The sequence below is a fragment of the Lissotriton vulgaris genome, chromosome 1_2, assembly GCF_964263255.1.
Source record: "Lissotriton vulgaris chromosome 1_2, aLisVul1.2, whole genome shotgun sequence".
Lineage (NCBI taxonomy): Eukaryota > Metazoa > Chordata > Amphibia > Caudata > Salamandridae > Lissotriton > Lissotriton vulgaris.
In genome coordinates, this window is record NC_141686.1 from 140,590,632 (window position 1) to 140,606,772 (window position 16,141).

The 16,141-nt window shown below is 41.9% G+C and overlaps 1 protein-coding gene and 1 non-coding gene across 2 annotated transcripts in view; one reads left to right on the forward strand and one right to left on the reverse strand.

Moving 5' to 3' along the window:
• Positions 1-14,488, forward strand: part of SLC13A4 (solute carrier family 13 member 4) — a 256,186-nt gene extending 241,698 nt beyond the window's left edge. The window contains 2 exon segments of the mRNA XM_086952476.1: positions 7,645-7,782; positions 12,803-14,488. Of these exon segments, the coding sequence (XP_086808602.1) occupies positions 7,645-7,782; positions 12,803-12,934 (270 nt within the window). The 3' untranslated portion in view covers positions 12,935-14,488.
• On the reverse strand, positions 5,608-5,877 carry LOC147734701 (RNase MRP). The gene has a single exon (XR_015308189.1).
• Positions 14,489-16,141: the final 1,653 nt, after the last annotated feature.

The window sequence follows — 16,141 nt, forward strand, 5'->3', positions numbered from 1 at the left end:
ACTTTGGTTTTATTGTAGACTTTAATCTAACGGAGTGCATGTCATCTCACATGAGAAACACTTAAGGCACCACAAGTACCGGGAGTCTATGCGGCGACCACGCCCACTGGGGCGAGTACAAAGTTTAAATATGGGTGCACTTACTGCCATGCATCTCTGCCATAAACATGCCTGTGAAGAAGAGTGGGAGCTCGAAACGCCTCGGCTGTAAGGAACAGTTGTGTACATCGTACTTCTTTGTGCTGCAGCTTCCATTAAAACAATTGGCGATACTTACCTGTGTGGGCTTCTACTGTTTGGGGCAACTCTGTGTTTTAGATAGATATAGATATAAATATACATATATTATACATGGGCAACTGTTTAAAGCAACAAACGGAACTTTGCTTTTCTTGCTTCTGCTCTATTTTAATAGCTTACAATGACAAGCAAAGAGAAAATGTAAATTTTTTGGACTCCTTAGATAGAGAAAAGCTAGTATCTTTCTGCATGTTTTTATACCTTCCGAGCAACCGCAGCTTTTTAAAAAAACAATTGACTTGTATTAAACCGCTTCTAATATCTGTTTGTAACAAATAACTAACAAGTTTTTGATGTGTTTAATTTTGCATCAGAGGTTTTATTTTTATTCTTCATGTTTGCAAACATGCTCACTCTTTCATGTGAAAGAGCTATGCACCAAGGTTTTAAGTGGTGTGTGGGAAATGTGATGGTGTGACCTTGTATTATATGGGATAAAGTAACCCCTTGCATACACGATTAGGATATAGCAAGTCACCCCTGCCTTCCATAACCATATAAAGAAACTCGGCTCCCAGCTTTCTTCCTCTATATGGTTATTGAACTCCTCAGTGACTTGCAATAGCCTTATAATGTATGGCAGGGGGTACTTTATCCTTTATATATTAATTTTGACTAAGAACGTCACATGTTCAGGGGTGGTTCACCCCATAGTTTAGGACTGGTATGAAGAAAAAGTAAAGGCGGTAATGAAGTATGGATAGAGTGAGTGAGTGGGTTTCTTTGGTGGCAATTAATCTTAAATATGATGTGATAATTTCATGGTATGAACTCTGTTCTTTGACAAGCACATCAAGTAACCAGATTGACAATTTACCTGTTTGAATCAGTAAATATGCTTACGAGCCATGAAGATGTAAAATCCCCATTTCCTACCTCAAAGCTATTAATCGAGAGATGGAGGATTCAATTAAGTTATTATTAGCTTCATTCGATATAAGAGAATATCATCAAAGCATTTACAGAATATAAAAAACAGTACCATGTTAAAAAGGAAAGATTGTACAGTATAAAATTACATAGGAACTATAAATAAGCACATATTCAATTAAGTAGTATACTCTTTGATCTAGTATTTGGTGGGTAAAGGTTTGTTGGAAGAAATAAAAGATATCTTTTAGACCATTTCATCAATTGATTATCACATTGACACCTTGTGCAAGAGTACAAAGAGTATTAGGGAGCAGTGATTTGTGTATGTAGCAGAAATGTTCCTCTCAAGAGCACAAGATTCATTGAAAATACTGGTGATATAGACATATTCTTCGGTTTTCATTCTGTCTCGTCAAAGAAACTGCACTTTCCCATGACTCAGATAGGCAGATATGTAGGGCACAATTCATAAAGATTTTCCAAGTGTGTGACTTACACAATGAGTAAGTTACATCTATGCATATTACTGTGCATTGGATAGATTTGCAAAAAACATTTTTGTATTCATATAGAAAGACACCTTATGTTCTTTAATGCTTATTTTATGCACTGTGCAGATTTTGCATACTTAAAGTAGGTAATTTAAAATGTCTTTAATTCCTCTCTGTTTCAACAATTTCCACTCCTACATGCGTATTGTGAATTTCGAATTGATTGCTTAACTTTAGCCTGCTTTTCACTTAGCTTTGCCAGGCTGATTGAAGGATATGTTTGGTATTTCCCAAAACTGCTGCAAGTGTATTTTCATACGTGTGCGAATAATCCAGAGTCTATTATATGATGGGTGGTCACAAAATTACAATTGCAATGGAAACAATTCACATGCAGTGGACCACTTCTCTGATGCTCCCATTTATCGGTTTAGCCAGATTAGCCAGATCAGAGCTTGCACTGCACTTGTAAAATCTATTTATTTAATAAAAATCTTAAAAGGGGCTTACATCCAATCATCCTTGCTTTCCTTGCTTCATTGGTTCCTGTGCTTGCCACTTACTTTCCCCCCAATTCTATTGGCTGTAGCATACTGTTTCCTGCATTTACCAATGATTGTTCCTCATGTGCTTCTCTTAACAGTTTCTCATAGCCGAAATACTGTTTCTATCCGCGTTTCTGGAACTATATTCTTTGCCGTCAGCCATCATTCCCCTTCCTCCATCACTCTTGCACTGGCTGCCGAGTGCAAGGCTCTCTACAGTTAGTCTACATCGCTCATGTTGCTCCCCACACCACTTGTCCCTCCTCCCACGCACCACTTCAGTTACAACAATTTATCCACAACCCTGTCTCAGCCCTTTTCAGATAGCCACTAACTTAGAGTCAGACATTACTTTTAGAACCCCTAACTTGTTGCCTGCTTTGTAGCCAGCTGCTTATAAGGCAGATTAGAGTTAGTAATCAGACGGGGGGGATGGGGGTGCAGCTAACGCTGTTACATATGTATTTTAAGGCTGAAGTACTATGCAAAATCTTATTTGCCACTGATGTAATTACATTTAGTTCACTTAGTTCATCCGCTAAACCTGAGTAACTAAAAACATGGTGATGAGACTGCAGGGAAGCGAAACAAGCATTTGCAATGCAATTGGTCTTGCCTTTGGAGCTTTATAAGTATAAGTATTTATAAGTATTTGAGCCATGCAGCATAATATGTGCAAATGGACGCCCGCTTTTGTTTTCTATTTATTTACTTTTATAGCATATGTGGCACACCACGCTTACACTTTAGATGCTAAAAGCCTAAGCACGGCTGGTTAACATTAAATAAATAGAAAAGAAAGGTGGCCATAGGCCAATGGATGAGCAGAAGATACAGCTCAGTTAGACTTTTAAAGTTGTAATAAAACTACAGCCAACACCAGGGGTTAAAAGAACTCCAACAGGCGATGGACACACAACACGTGTACTGCGGTTACCTCGAGCCTAGGTATCAGGCCACCCGAGCCTACATCGAGCACTGCGTGATGCACACACATTAGAGTGGCTTTAAACTACCTCAACGAGCTAGACAAGGATAGGCTACATCATACAGTGATGACCTGAGAAGGTAACATGCACTACCCTTCACCAATGGCAGAATACAGCTGTCCTGGCTTTCATTTTAGAATTAAAACATACACTGAAAGCTTGAAAAAAGCACAGAAAGCATGAGCAATGTAAACCAAGTCGCAACATTACTGCAACAGGTTATGCTTTAAACACAAAAATGAAGGTGCGGCACCTCCTCACCTCATGAGCTACATGTCCAGAGGCACAAACTGGGACAGCTGCTGCTTGCTGTGCTGGTGCACGTGACTGGAGCCCCCAAAGTACCTTGGCAATGGATATGGTCTGCTGCTCCATCATGTTGTGGATGGCCGTTCGTCACTGTCCATCATATTATCAAACTCATCTATACAGCAGATGTCCTGGTTAGCAAGCACCAGGGCACCTTCGTCTAGGGTCATCTCCCCAGTGACCGGGTCCTTCAACAACGCCCCAGTCAAGCCCATGCCAGAAGTGCCTAGCCCGGTGGTGTACTGGCCTGTGGGGGAAAGAGGATTTAGACTCGCCAACGTGCACACTACAGGGCAGGGTCTCCAAACCTTTCTGCAAGAAAAACTGCTTCTATTTAAAGGAAACTCATCAGGCGCTATTGGTTGCAATAGTGGGCACAGACAAGATTCCACATGCAGCAAGCATCATTATTTTTTTTTAATGCAGATTTACATAGCGCAAACTCGACCGGAAGGTATTGGAGCGCTTTACATAAGCACCACTTACGTCACACAAGGACATATTCAGGCACAGGGAGATTAAGTGATTTGGCCAGAATCACAGGATGTGGACGCGACTCCGAGGCTCGAACCTTGGTTTCACGCACCAAAGTAGGCAATCTAGCCGTCAGACCACATCCTCTCCCCAAATCATTCAAGTCTTAGGCAAGGTTGCAACAATGCCCAAAAATAACCACTATCAATTAGGAACGCCCATACACAGTTAACAGTTATGGGTACAGTGCCCCTGCCACCAAGGTAATTGTAAGAGACCTCCCGCAGTCATGGCTTCAAACATAAGCTTTAACTATATCAGGGGCTTTATTTTCTCCAATTTTCAACTGAAAGCACACATTGAACATTAAGACTTACGGTGCAACTGCGGGTTCTTTTCTGGTGCACCCGAGGGATAGCAGACGCGGTAACATTTCAACTCTAACAACAAAGTAAGAGCGTCTAGTTTAGTAGGGGGCCGCACATAAAAGTTCTAGATGGCTCACGAGTGATCAGATAGAAAATCCTGCTCCAGAGAATTACTGAGCAACAAAATCTCTGCATTTTGGAAGTGGTTTGCTTTTGCATCATCCAACAGCTGCCAGACAACATACAGCGGGAGGGGGGCAGGAACAAAAGGAACACGGACAACGGGAGAGGGGGTGGGAACAGGAAAGACTTACGGAGCAACTGTGGGTTCTTTTTCTGTGCACCCGAGGGATAGCAGACACAGTAACATTTCAACTCTAACAACAAAGTAAGAGCCTCTAGTTTAGTAGGGGGCCGCACGTATAGGTTCTAGATGGGTCACGAGCGATTAGATGGAAAAGCCTGCTCTATGGAATTCCTGAGCAGCAAAATCTCGGCGTTTTGGAAGTGGTTTGCTTTTGCCTTACCCAACAGCTGCCAGACAACGGACAAAGGGAGGCGGGCAGGAACAAAAGAAACGCGGACAATGGGAGGGGGTTGGTAATAGGAAAGACTTCCAGAGCAACCAAGGGTTCTTTTCCGGTGCACCCGAGGGATAGCCGATGCTGTAAATTTTTTGTTGTAACAATATTACGTGCTTCACTCGAACTAAAAAAAAAAACACTTGAGGAATATTACGTGCTTCACTCCAACTAAAAAAAAAACATGTATACATGCCTGAGAACAAAATCAACAGAAACTAAAACATTGCCTCTCAGATGCGTTAATATTTCAACTCTAACAATATTACATGCTTCACTCTAACTAAAAAAAAACATGTATACATGCTTGGAACAAAGTCAACAGAAACGAAAACATTGCCTCACGTGGAACTGAAATGCGTTGCCTCGAAGTAAAAAAAATAAAATAAATAAAAGGCACATTTAAAAAAAGAGATCCCCGAAAAACAACAGACCCAAAAAATGCACTAATACCAGTAAAGGGGCCAATAGCCATAGGCGTGCCCAACAGCCATAGGCGTGGCCAACAAGGAAAAAGTAGGGACATAAAACACGCTTAGCCAATAGCAAGCAGTACATTTTAAAAGACACACTCAATAACAAATAGGAAAACGGAGGCTGGGACTCACCTAGTAAAGCATGTACTGCATGTCTCAACTCTGACAGCGCATGCGCTGCCTAGGCGAGACCTAAAAAACAGCATTCAGAGAAAGAGCCCCGTTCTGCTCATGCGGTCTTGAGCACGCAACCTAAGTAAACTAATGAGCATCCCCACGCACATTCATCTGCACGGCTCAACAGGTTCTTGGCGGTTTCAAGCGAATGTACGCGCCGGACTCATGCCTGCCCACAGGGCGAGTGGCACTCTCTACCAATTGGTCCGGGGACTTTACCCTAGGCAGCTCAGTGTGCGCGAGCAAAACAATGTCCTCTGTACATAGCCTAGACTTCAGGTCTTTAGAACTCCTTGAAAGCAGAAAGTGCATTCACTGCCTTAAATAAAACATTCCAACACATACCTTACAGATACGGTTAGTTATTTTGGAAAGCCATTCCTGTTTGGTAGAAAAACATTAATGTAGAAAACGGTTGTTAATGCTAGATTTGTATTTAGAGCAAACCCTGCTCCAGTGCAAAATAGCGTCAGCTATTTTGGCCTAGAACTAGGAAGCAGAGAGTGGGGTTTAAAAAAATTGAATGCGTAATTTGTGCAAATCATGGCTTGAATCGACGTGAACGTGCTGGACATTTTCAGGTGATGAGTTTCCTGCTAAGAAAGGAAATCCTTTTCAGAATAAAATTATTTGATGGCCTTTATTTGGGAACTTAAATAGTATAAAGACCAATCATGTTTTGTTGGGCCGATATTATTCTACAGAACATTCCAAATCTAAGTTTATTGTTTAAATACACACAGTACATTTATTAAAACAACTAATTTAGTGTCTCTAATTTTAAAATTCGCCAAATTATGTCTCAGCTTTAGTGATAATATTAAGTAACTGGTGCCATAACTGACGACTTTGAAGCCTCCTGTGAGGGGTGAGGTCCTGTGCAGTGCCTTCAAAGAGTTACAGTGCATAGGGCACTTAAATTGATGAATTTCAGTGGGGTCGTCTTGCTTCTTAAATAAAAGTCTCATGAAGGAAATGTTATGAGTTTTTTAATAAGGTTAACTAAACACTTAATGTAAAACCATAACCTTCCTCTATAAAATGTATCCATGAATCTTATGAGTCTTCTTTGTTATAGTTAACACCTAAGCTCAATTTATGACACTTGACCACATCCTCCTGCAGCTAAAGTTGTCCGGTAAGCCAACTGGGCCCACAACAAGGTTTTTGGCTTTGTTCTGCACCAAGTTCCTTGTCCTCAGAGTACACTGGGTGCTAGGGGTAGGGCAACCCAGTTAGCCCCTGTAGGAAAGTGCCCCTTTTTAGGTTTCACCTACACAGCGCTTGCTCTGTGCTTATGAAAACTATTTTGAAAATAAATCTTAAAAGGGACTCACACCCTATCCCCTTTCTATTCATTGGTTCCTGTGCTTGCAACTTACATATCCTCTGTGTCGGATGGCTGTAGCATACTATTTCCTGTTGTTCCTCATGTATGTATATTATCATTCTCCAGTCCCACCTTTGACATACCTCTCATCCAGCACTCACATTCCTCTCGCCTTCTACACACACTTTGCACCCTGATCTCATGCTGCTCTCTCTGCACTTATACAATTGATGTACCACTCACCCTATGCTCACACACCTCTTACCTTGTACAAGGTAACACCTCTCACCCTTTACACTTACACAATTTTCAGTCTGCACTGAACACACATCAATTACCATGCATTGAGGCACTTTCAGCCTGCACTCAGACACTTATCAACCTTCAGTCATGCACCCCTCACCCTGCACAGAAAGCACTCACACCATTCTCCCTGCACTCATACACTGCTCCCACGCATATTAACTTATTATTAATTCCATAGGCGAAACCTAATGAATTTACCAATGCTTGTTATCATAGAGTCCCATCTACCCTCTGCTGCTTTACAGATATATCCTACTTTTGTACGTTACTCAATCTGTACTTAGTTTTTGTTACTATTGTATAAATTATTCATAGAGAGATGATACCTTTTTCAGGAGTCAGTCAGATGTATCTTTCTTTGATATTTCCTGTTTCTTATGCTGCAGTCCCATCACCTGACCCATTCTGTTTTTATGCCATTGCAGTCGGAAACCCTGCGTATCAACCCTCTCTACACCTTGATCCCTGTCACCATGTGCATCTCTTTTGCTGTCATGCTGCCCGTAGGCAACCCACCAAACGCAATCATCTTCAACTATGGGCACTGCCAGATCAAAGACATGGTGAGTTAGATATTATGGTGCTCAAAACCTGAACAGAAGATAATATTGGTTTGATAGCTGTATAGTGATTTTATGGTTCCTTTTTCAAATCACCGTCCGGAAATGACTTTATTAAAAACCGATAACATTAAACCTGAGCTAATCCAGTGACAGTTCCAAACTCAATATCTGCCCACATGTCACAGCTGGTGTGGTAACTCAATCAGCCAGGCACTGCCTTACATTTTGTTATTTACCTTTTAAAGAATAACCGTGAAATTAAAGTGTGTTAAAGGGTTCTAATCATGAAAAGAAAATTGGACCAAGAACGTTTTCTATATGTTTTTGTTGTGTTTAGTTACCTGGTACATAAATGAATAGCAAAAAAGAACATAAGAAACAAACTGATTGAAAGCATTAAAACAATGAGGCTGAATGCTTTTTAAAGAAAAATCTTTTCAGAGAAAGTATATTAAAGCTATCAGTCCTAATATTAATAAGTGAATGTGATATCTAATTACATATTTTGTTCTCTGGTTAGTATTTTTGACAATCACTTTGCAGAAGAAAGTCTAGAACTGGAGTTAAAGTAGTAAGTGATCACAGTCTGAATAAGGTTAACATTATATTTTAACACCCAACACCTATAACGTTAACGTTTCCCTAAACATGGTACTTGCGTTACCATAGCACATTGTATAGACCTAGACAAGTCAATACATTTCAACCCACAAACAATAGATAATGTGAATGGTGCATTATTGATAAAACATTCTCAGCCAAATAACTTCTATGAATCTCTTCTATGCAAGACTGGGGCATATTATCAAGGGGGTTTATCTCCGCTTTTTTGGCTTTAAAAGCCAAGAAAGCGGAGATAAAATTATCTCCCTATTACCTAGCTGTCGCTAACACCAATTAGCGACAGCTAGTAGGAGATAGCGACCATCTTGGGCCCCACTTTGCATGTCAGTGATATTTATCACTAATGACATGGAAAGTGGGCGTGCCAAGATGTTAGCGACTGGAAACAGTCGCTAACATCGCTATCTCCTATTACCAACTTTTGGAGATGTTCGCGCTAAGCGCGAATATCTCCAAAAGCTAACACCTGCCCTGAGCAGTTCTTAGCCATGTTATCTAATGGGAGGTGGATAACATGGCTAAGAGCATTAGCTCGCCAATGCATGAATATCGCTGACTTTTCAGCGATATTCATGCATTGCGGCCGATTTTTATCGCATTTGCGATAAACCTTGGTAATACCAAGGTTTATCATGCGATAAAAATCGCCGCAGCTCGGCGATAATTTTTTCACACTAACCAAGCAATAGCGATAATTATCGCTATTGCTTGGTAATATGCCCTGTGACTAAACCTATCCCTTCATGCCGTAGAATCAATTCCTGGCCTTTTCTGTGTATGTATGAAATATGCAGTTTTTCGTAGTCAATAGTTTATTTAATAATATTTAAAGAAGTGTGAATGATATATATCATTTCAGTGATGTCACGTACGCATATACCCTTTCTTTCATGTGATCAAAGTTGTTAAAGTTCTGCAGAAATGTATAAAAGTCTTGACTCTTCGAAATATTTCTTCGATATTGACATACAAGGCAAGGTTAAAATGCATTGCTTTATTTCACAAAATTGATTTGACCACTTTATGGTCACTCTGTCTGCTTGCCTCAAAAGCTGAAATTGTAATGTAAAGTATCTTTATTGTCTTTTGACTTGTTTTCAGTACATGATTTGGTGACTCTGTACCTGAACATGTAAATATACCATTATGTCTTAACAGTAGGTAAACAATGCACAGTGATCTGAGACTGTCACAATAACGTGTAGCTCTTCCTCTCCACATTACTTCCTGGTTTTTGTAGTGTGCTCTCCACCCGACCCCACTCATCATATTGTTCAATGTACAGCACCTCACGTTCGGACACTCCTGCTACAAAATAAATGTTCTCAGTAAGGCACTGCAGTTCTCCTCTGAATCAAATGTAATATAGCCTTATAGCCCGCCGTAGGGGCTGTACCAGCTATTAAAGGCCCTCTCCAGCGTTAAAGGCCCGAGCCGAAGGCGACGGCCTTCAACAAGGGAGAGGGACTTTAATAGCGGTATAGCCCATCTACGAAGGGCTATAAGGCAATTAGAACATTCTGTCACTAGAGGACAGAATGTTCTAACAAACAAAACAACGCCTTTTGGAAGTGTGAGGGGATTGGAATCCCCTCAGGCTCCCTGAACCCTTTGTTCACAGCCAGAGCTGTGAACAAAGAAACATTGGAATGTTGGAGCTCCAGGCTCATACCAGCCATTATAAGCCCAGAGCACTTCATTGTTTTCAATGGAGCTCCAACATTCCAATGTTCTAATTAGTATCAAATACATAAAACTAAAAGATTTAAAAAAATCTACAAAGGCTTTCAGCTACCAACCCTCATTTTAGACATTTAATAAAGTACTCCCTGAGCTAGGACACAATTGCATGGGACAAGAGTGACTTACCGTTCCTAGTGTACAAAGATCCCAGGGTGATGCCTTAAAGCAGGTGTTTTAAGTGGGCTTTGAAATATCCATGGCAGAGTCTTCAAGTTTTTTTTAGAAATGCCCAGCAGTGGTTTGAATGAAACAGCGAACAGTTGATTCCTGTTCTGTTCTTATGATTAACAACGTATTCTTAGGTCTGGCTTCACGGCGCAGTTGCCGGTTTACTACAGCCGGTTTCCTGGCAGTGGTGACAGACACAATGATACGCTCAATCCAGTTGGTCTTGATACATATGTCCTTTGACTTTAAGTTCTTAGCAGTGCTTGGTGCAATGCTGGACAATTAACTGGGTTTGAGACTACGTGACCAATGGCCTGATTACGATGCCGGTCAGACTCTCGTCCGGCCGGCACTGTAGAGGAAGCAGGACCGCTCGACTAGAATTCGGCAGTCCTGCTGCCCTGATTACAATGCGACCGCCTTCAATGCCATCACAATGTGTATATTTTAGTTTACAGGGCGTGCTATGGACTGCAGCACATGCCTTAAAAGAAAATAAACTCTTTAAAAACATCCATGCACCGTGTGGCAGGCACTATGCGGTGCCTGAAACATAGTGCAGGGATGGTTAGGGGGCACCAGAGGTGACCCCCAAGCCCTATAGCAGAGGACCAGGGGAGAAGCGGGCCCTACTAACGACACCCAAAATCACTTTCTGCCTGCCGTTTCATGGCTGGTGAACCGCCAAGAAAGGGCAGGCGGAAAGGGGTACTGTAATCCCTACAGGGTGCCTGAGCAGGCCCTTACTGTAGGGATTACTGACCCACCGACGCACCGATGGGCTCCTTGAGCCCGTTGGAAGCGTTGGAGACCGCAGCGGTAGATGTTGGTGGGTCCAACATGATGAGCCGTCATTGTCGGACCCACTGGCATTGTAATGAGCCCCTAAGAATCCATAAAATGGCTCCCAAACCCAGGTAACGATATTGCAAATCAAAAGTGAAAAGATTGATGGGCAGATGTACAAGCCCCCTGCGCCTCCAGTATGTCACATTTCACTTCTCCTTGCAGCCCTTCACACGCAGCACTTTGGGTTTTCATGGGTATATGTCTGTGGGTGTTCCTACGCAACATCCATGGAATGAGACATTTTCAGAGGAATTGTAAATCTGGAAATGCGTGTCAATGCTACGCCTCCTGAGGGGAAGCGTAGCGAGGCGCAACAAGGAGAAATGTTTTCATTTCTCCTACTTTTTTCCTCTTTCAAAGCGTGCTTCATTCTACAGCACGCATTGAAAGAGGAAAATACCTGTAGTGATTGTTTTTGTGCAGGAAGGTGCTCTTTTCAGCACAAAAACTATCTCCCCAGGACGCAGGCATCCTTGCACCATGGTGCAAGGGTGCCTGCGCCGGCGCATGGTTGCAGTTTGTGCACCAGGGGAGGGCACAAGAATGCAACATATTATTGTAAATATGTCGCATTCCCATGCTTCGGAAGTGCCGCAGCGTGGCGCAGCTAAAGGGCTTGCATTGCCATGCTGCGGCACTTCCTTGTAGATCTGCCCCTAAGTGCATGTGCACCATTTCACAAAAGGTGTAAATGGTCGGCAGCAAATGGACAAGCTATATGGATTAGCATCCAGCTGTAACTCGGCTCTCTTATCCAGGTTTTCCTTGATACGGTTACTCTTAAAGCAACACAAATGGAAGAAAAGATCAGGTACTCTCAAGTATTATTACACTTTCTATATGCATAAATTATGGAGCAGCCTCCTGTTGACCTACAGACTTTCAAGCTTTCTGGGGGTAACCAACAGGAAAGGCAGACAGTCAGTCAAGGGCTGGATGGCACAGCTTCCCCAGCTGTAGCAGGTCTTTTGCTCATATCATATTCTCCCTGGCTATACTCACTGATCAACCACTGTTGTGATTCCCTTTTTCCCAATTAACATATCTGCTGACGTGCCACACTCTTGTAAGGGTTCCTTGATATCTGTTTAGAAAAAAAGTAAACAAGGAGGAGCCTGATTCATGAAGGGTACCTGACCTACCTTTACTGAACTTAATTTGAATTGAAGTTTGAATTGTGTTACAGCAAACCATTGTGACATAGCAAAGTCGCATGATGTTGCCACAATTCGAATGTTTATGCCAGGAGCAAAATAGGTAACAGAAATTAGGGAGTGTGGCCTAAGGACAATGAAAGAGTGGTGGCAACCATCACCACAAATTAAGCACTGCTCCTTTACTAGACAAGCAAGATAAATGCAAAAGACCCCATGACACACAGCAAAATGGCAGGAGAATAACATTTCCTTATGTATCACACAAGTTTCCGAAAAAAAAGCCTCAACTAGGCCAAACGCTCTACGGTTGGTGTCACTTGGAAGTAATATGTTGACAAAATTAGCCTATTCAGTTCATTGTGCCTTTGTAGATTTTCCAGCTATCTTTCTAATGTATTATTTGTTGTTTAGCCACTTGATAGAAGTAAGGCCCTGGCTATGGCCTACTTGCCATCTAATTCATATGATTTTCTTGTTAGGTTAAAGCTGGCTTTGGCGTGAACCTGATTGGTTTGGTCCTCGTTATGGTTGCCATCAACACCTGGGGAATTAATCTCTTCCAACTCAATACATTTCCTGAGTGGGCAGCAGTCAGAAACACAACAGGATAATTGGGAAAACCTGCTGACCAGTCAGAAATGTCAGAGACGTCGTGAAACGAAGGAGGGATGGAGTAGTATCGATACATGAAGAGTCACAAACATCAACATTGTCAAACTCACAGCTGCCTCGTCTTAGGAAACCTTCTTGCCACAATGGATGCCAAGAATGGGATATTTCTTAGTGTTGGTCCATCTGACTGGTACATTTTTGAACCAGACATTCCCCATGTTTATATTGTAATTTTTATAGTAAACCTATGCGCGCTCACTCATTGTAGGCAAGTGGAACTCGAATCTGGTTGCCAAAATCCCTATAGATAGTAAAGTTTCTAATGCACAGTGCATAATGTAAGGACGTCCGGACCAGCAACTCCCTATGAAAGACACTAGATCCAAAAAGGTTTTCTCTCCCTAGACTCCATATGAAGGGATAGGGCGAGTCTGTTGCAGGATCACGGTCAAACTAATATCACACAAAAGTCCCCAAGGGTATTTGTGTTCATAAACTGTGTATTTATTTAGTGTTGAGGTGTTAATATATAGGTGTTTTATTTATATTATTTGCCAATATTGTAACCAATATTAAATGCATGCCTGATATCCATTTAGTTTAAGCCATAGTACAAATTGAACATTAACTAGGAATATGGGAAGTAACATGAAAATCCTTTACCTTATCGAGTAACATCTTATGGTGTACTACAGAAAAAAAGATTTTATTACAGTTTTTAGGAGACTGGCCACTAAGAAAATATGATGTTTATGTTTATGTTTTGGCGATTTTTATAGCGCACAAATACCCGGGGGTGTCTCGGCGCTTGACTGATCAGATTAAAACTATTATAGATCTTAATGTGGGAACAGCCAGGTTTTTAATTTCTTCCTAAAGCTAAGGAGAGTGGGGGCAGTTTTGATGGTAAGAGGAAGTGAATTCCATAGTCTGGCTGTGATGACATTTCAGGTTATCTTACTGTCAGTACCAGTACGTTTGGGAAATCAAATGAAAAGTTCTGTGTTGTGCAGCATCAGATTTTTACTGGTTTTATTATTTGCAAGGCTCAAGTCTCTCTAGTTTATCAGAGATTACACATGCATGGTGCTTAAATTGTCATTGTTTATGCCCCTGTGTGTAAATGCTTTTGTACATCCTTATTAAGATGGCAAAAGGGAAGATTCATTATAAAAACATTAAATGCCATCTGCGCTGACATCAGTGCTTATTATTGGAAAAGAGCCAAAAAATAGTGGTGCAGTTCACAAGAGATAGAACATCTTTTGCAACGTGATTTTATATCTGATATAGTGAAGTAAGTGCAACATAGCAAATAAAATAATTACTAATTCATCATGCCCCTTAGTCTTTCACATCATTAGAGCATTTAACAGTCATTATGCAAACATATAATAAAACAAGTGTAAATTTGCAATAACAGTTTAAAAAAGTTCTCACTCGCCTTTTAAGAGCTAAAACAAGTTAAAGACAATTGCTGACTACCCCTTTCAAGTGGCTCTTAAGCATCTTTTCAACTGAGACATGGAGACGCTGAATCTCTTAAGAACCACATTAAAGCGCACCAGCTATTCCTAGGGAGTGATCTCCCTACACACGAACTGGGACACTTGCTTGACCCACTATTTTCTAACATTGTGGACCTGATAGTGGCACCTCCCGTCCCGATACCATGGTCTGACCATCGGCTTATTCCGTTCAGTTGGTTGATCCCTACGATCCCCGCTCCTAGACCGATAAGCGGGAAGCCAACACGCCCTTTGGGACAAACTTGAGTCGGAAAAATGAAAGCAGACTCTAGAGGACACGATGCCTACCATGAAAACGGATCCCATAGAGGCTGACACTTTGTTCTCTTCATGAATAGAATTCTCCCTGAATACAACCCTACCAAAAAAAACCGCCCTAAAAACCAGGGAAAAAAACACCCTACCCTGGTTTACTAAAGAAGTCCGTGAATACAAAACACTTTGTAAAAAGGCGGAAAGATCCTGGAGGAAGGATTACGACCCTGTTAGTAAGACGGCGTACAAACTGGCAATCTCAAACTACAAAAAAGCCCTGAAAGTGGCAAAAGTAGTCTTCTTTGAGGAAAAAATAAACACAGCCGCCAACTCCTCTAGAGAAACATACCAAATAGTGAGGTCACTCCTCAAAACCCCCGAGCCTCTCCACCTTGTGGACCCCTCGGATCACCGCTGCAATGAGCTAGCAAAATTCTTCAATCAGAAGATCCAAAACATCGTGAAACAGCTTCCACCTTGCACCCCTAGCGATTCTTCTGACACTTCTCTACCGGATACGCAGGCCCTGGGGAAAAGACTAGAGATGTTTGTCCCTTTCACAGAAGATATGTTGGCACCCATCTTCCAGTCAATAAAGAGCGGCTCCCCGCAGGACCCGGCCCCGGTGAAGGCCCTAAAATTGGTGGCCCCCACTATCCTTGCGCCTCTGATGGAGGTGATTAATTCATCCTTGGCACAGGGCATTGTTCCACCAAATTGGAAGAAGGCGGTGGTGAAGGCCTTATTGAAGAAACCGAATCTCGATCCTATGGACTTCAATAATTATAGACCAATTTCTCTTCTCCCAAGTACCAGCAAGGTGACAGAAAAAATCATCAATGGTCAGTTGTCCAACTACCTCGAATCGAGGGGACTACTGAAACCTTCTCAAACAGGTTTCAGGCCGGGCCAGGGTACTGAGACGGCTATGGTCGCGGTTGTTGAAGAGGCCAGGAAGATCATCGATGCAGGAGGATCAGTGGCAGTGGTCCTCCTTGACCTGAGCGCGGCCTTTGACACCGTGTACCATAGTACGCTGGTCCAATGGCTTAAGGATGTGGGAATCCCTGGATCGGCACTTGCATGGCTGAAATCCTTTCTGCACAGCCGATCATTTCAGGTTGCGGAAGGCAATTACATTTCTGAGGTTACCCCAATACGTTGTGGAGTGCCGCAGGGCTCATCATTGAGCCCTACGCTATTCAACATATACATGTCCCCACTGGAGAAAATTATAACCCCTTATGGGATTAAATTACTGACATACGCTGATGATACTCAGCTCGTTGTGTCTCTCAGCCAACAGAATAATGTGGTCACTGATCTGTACTCGTGTCTGGGTCAGATAATCAGCTGGATGAATCAATCCCATTTAAAACTTAATGGGGAAAAAACTGAAATAATGGTCATGGGTAATCAGTC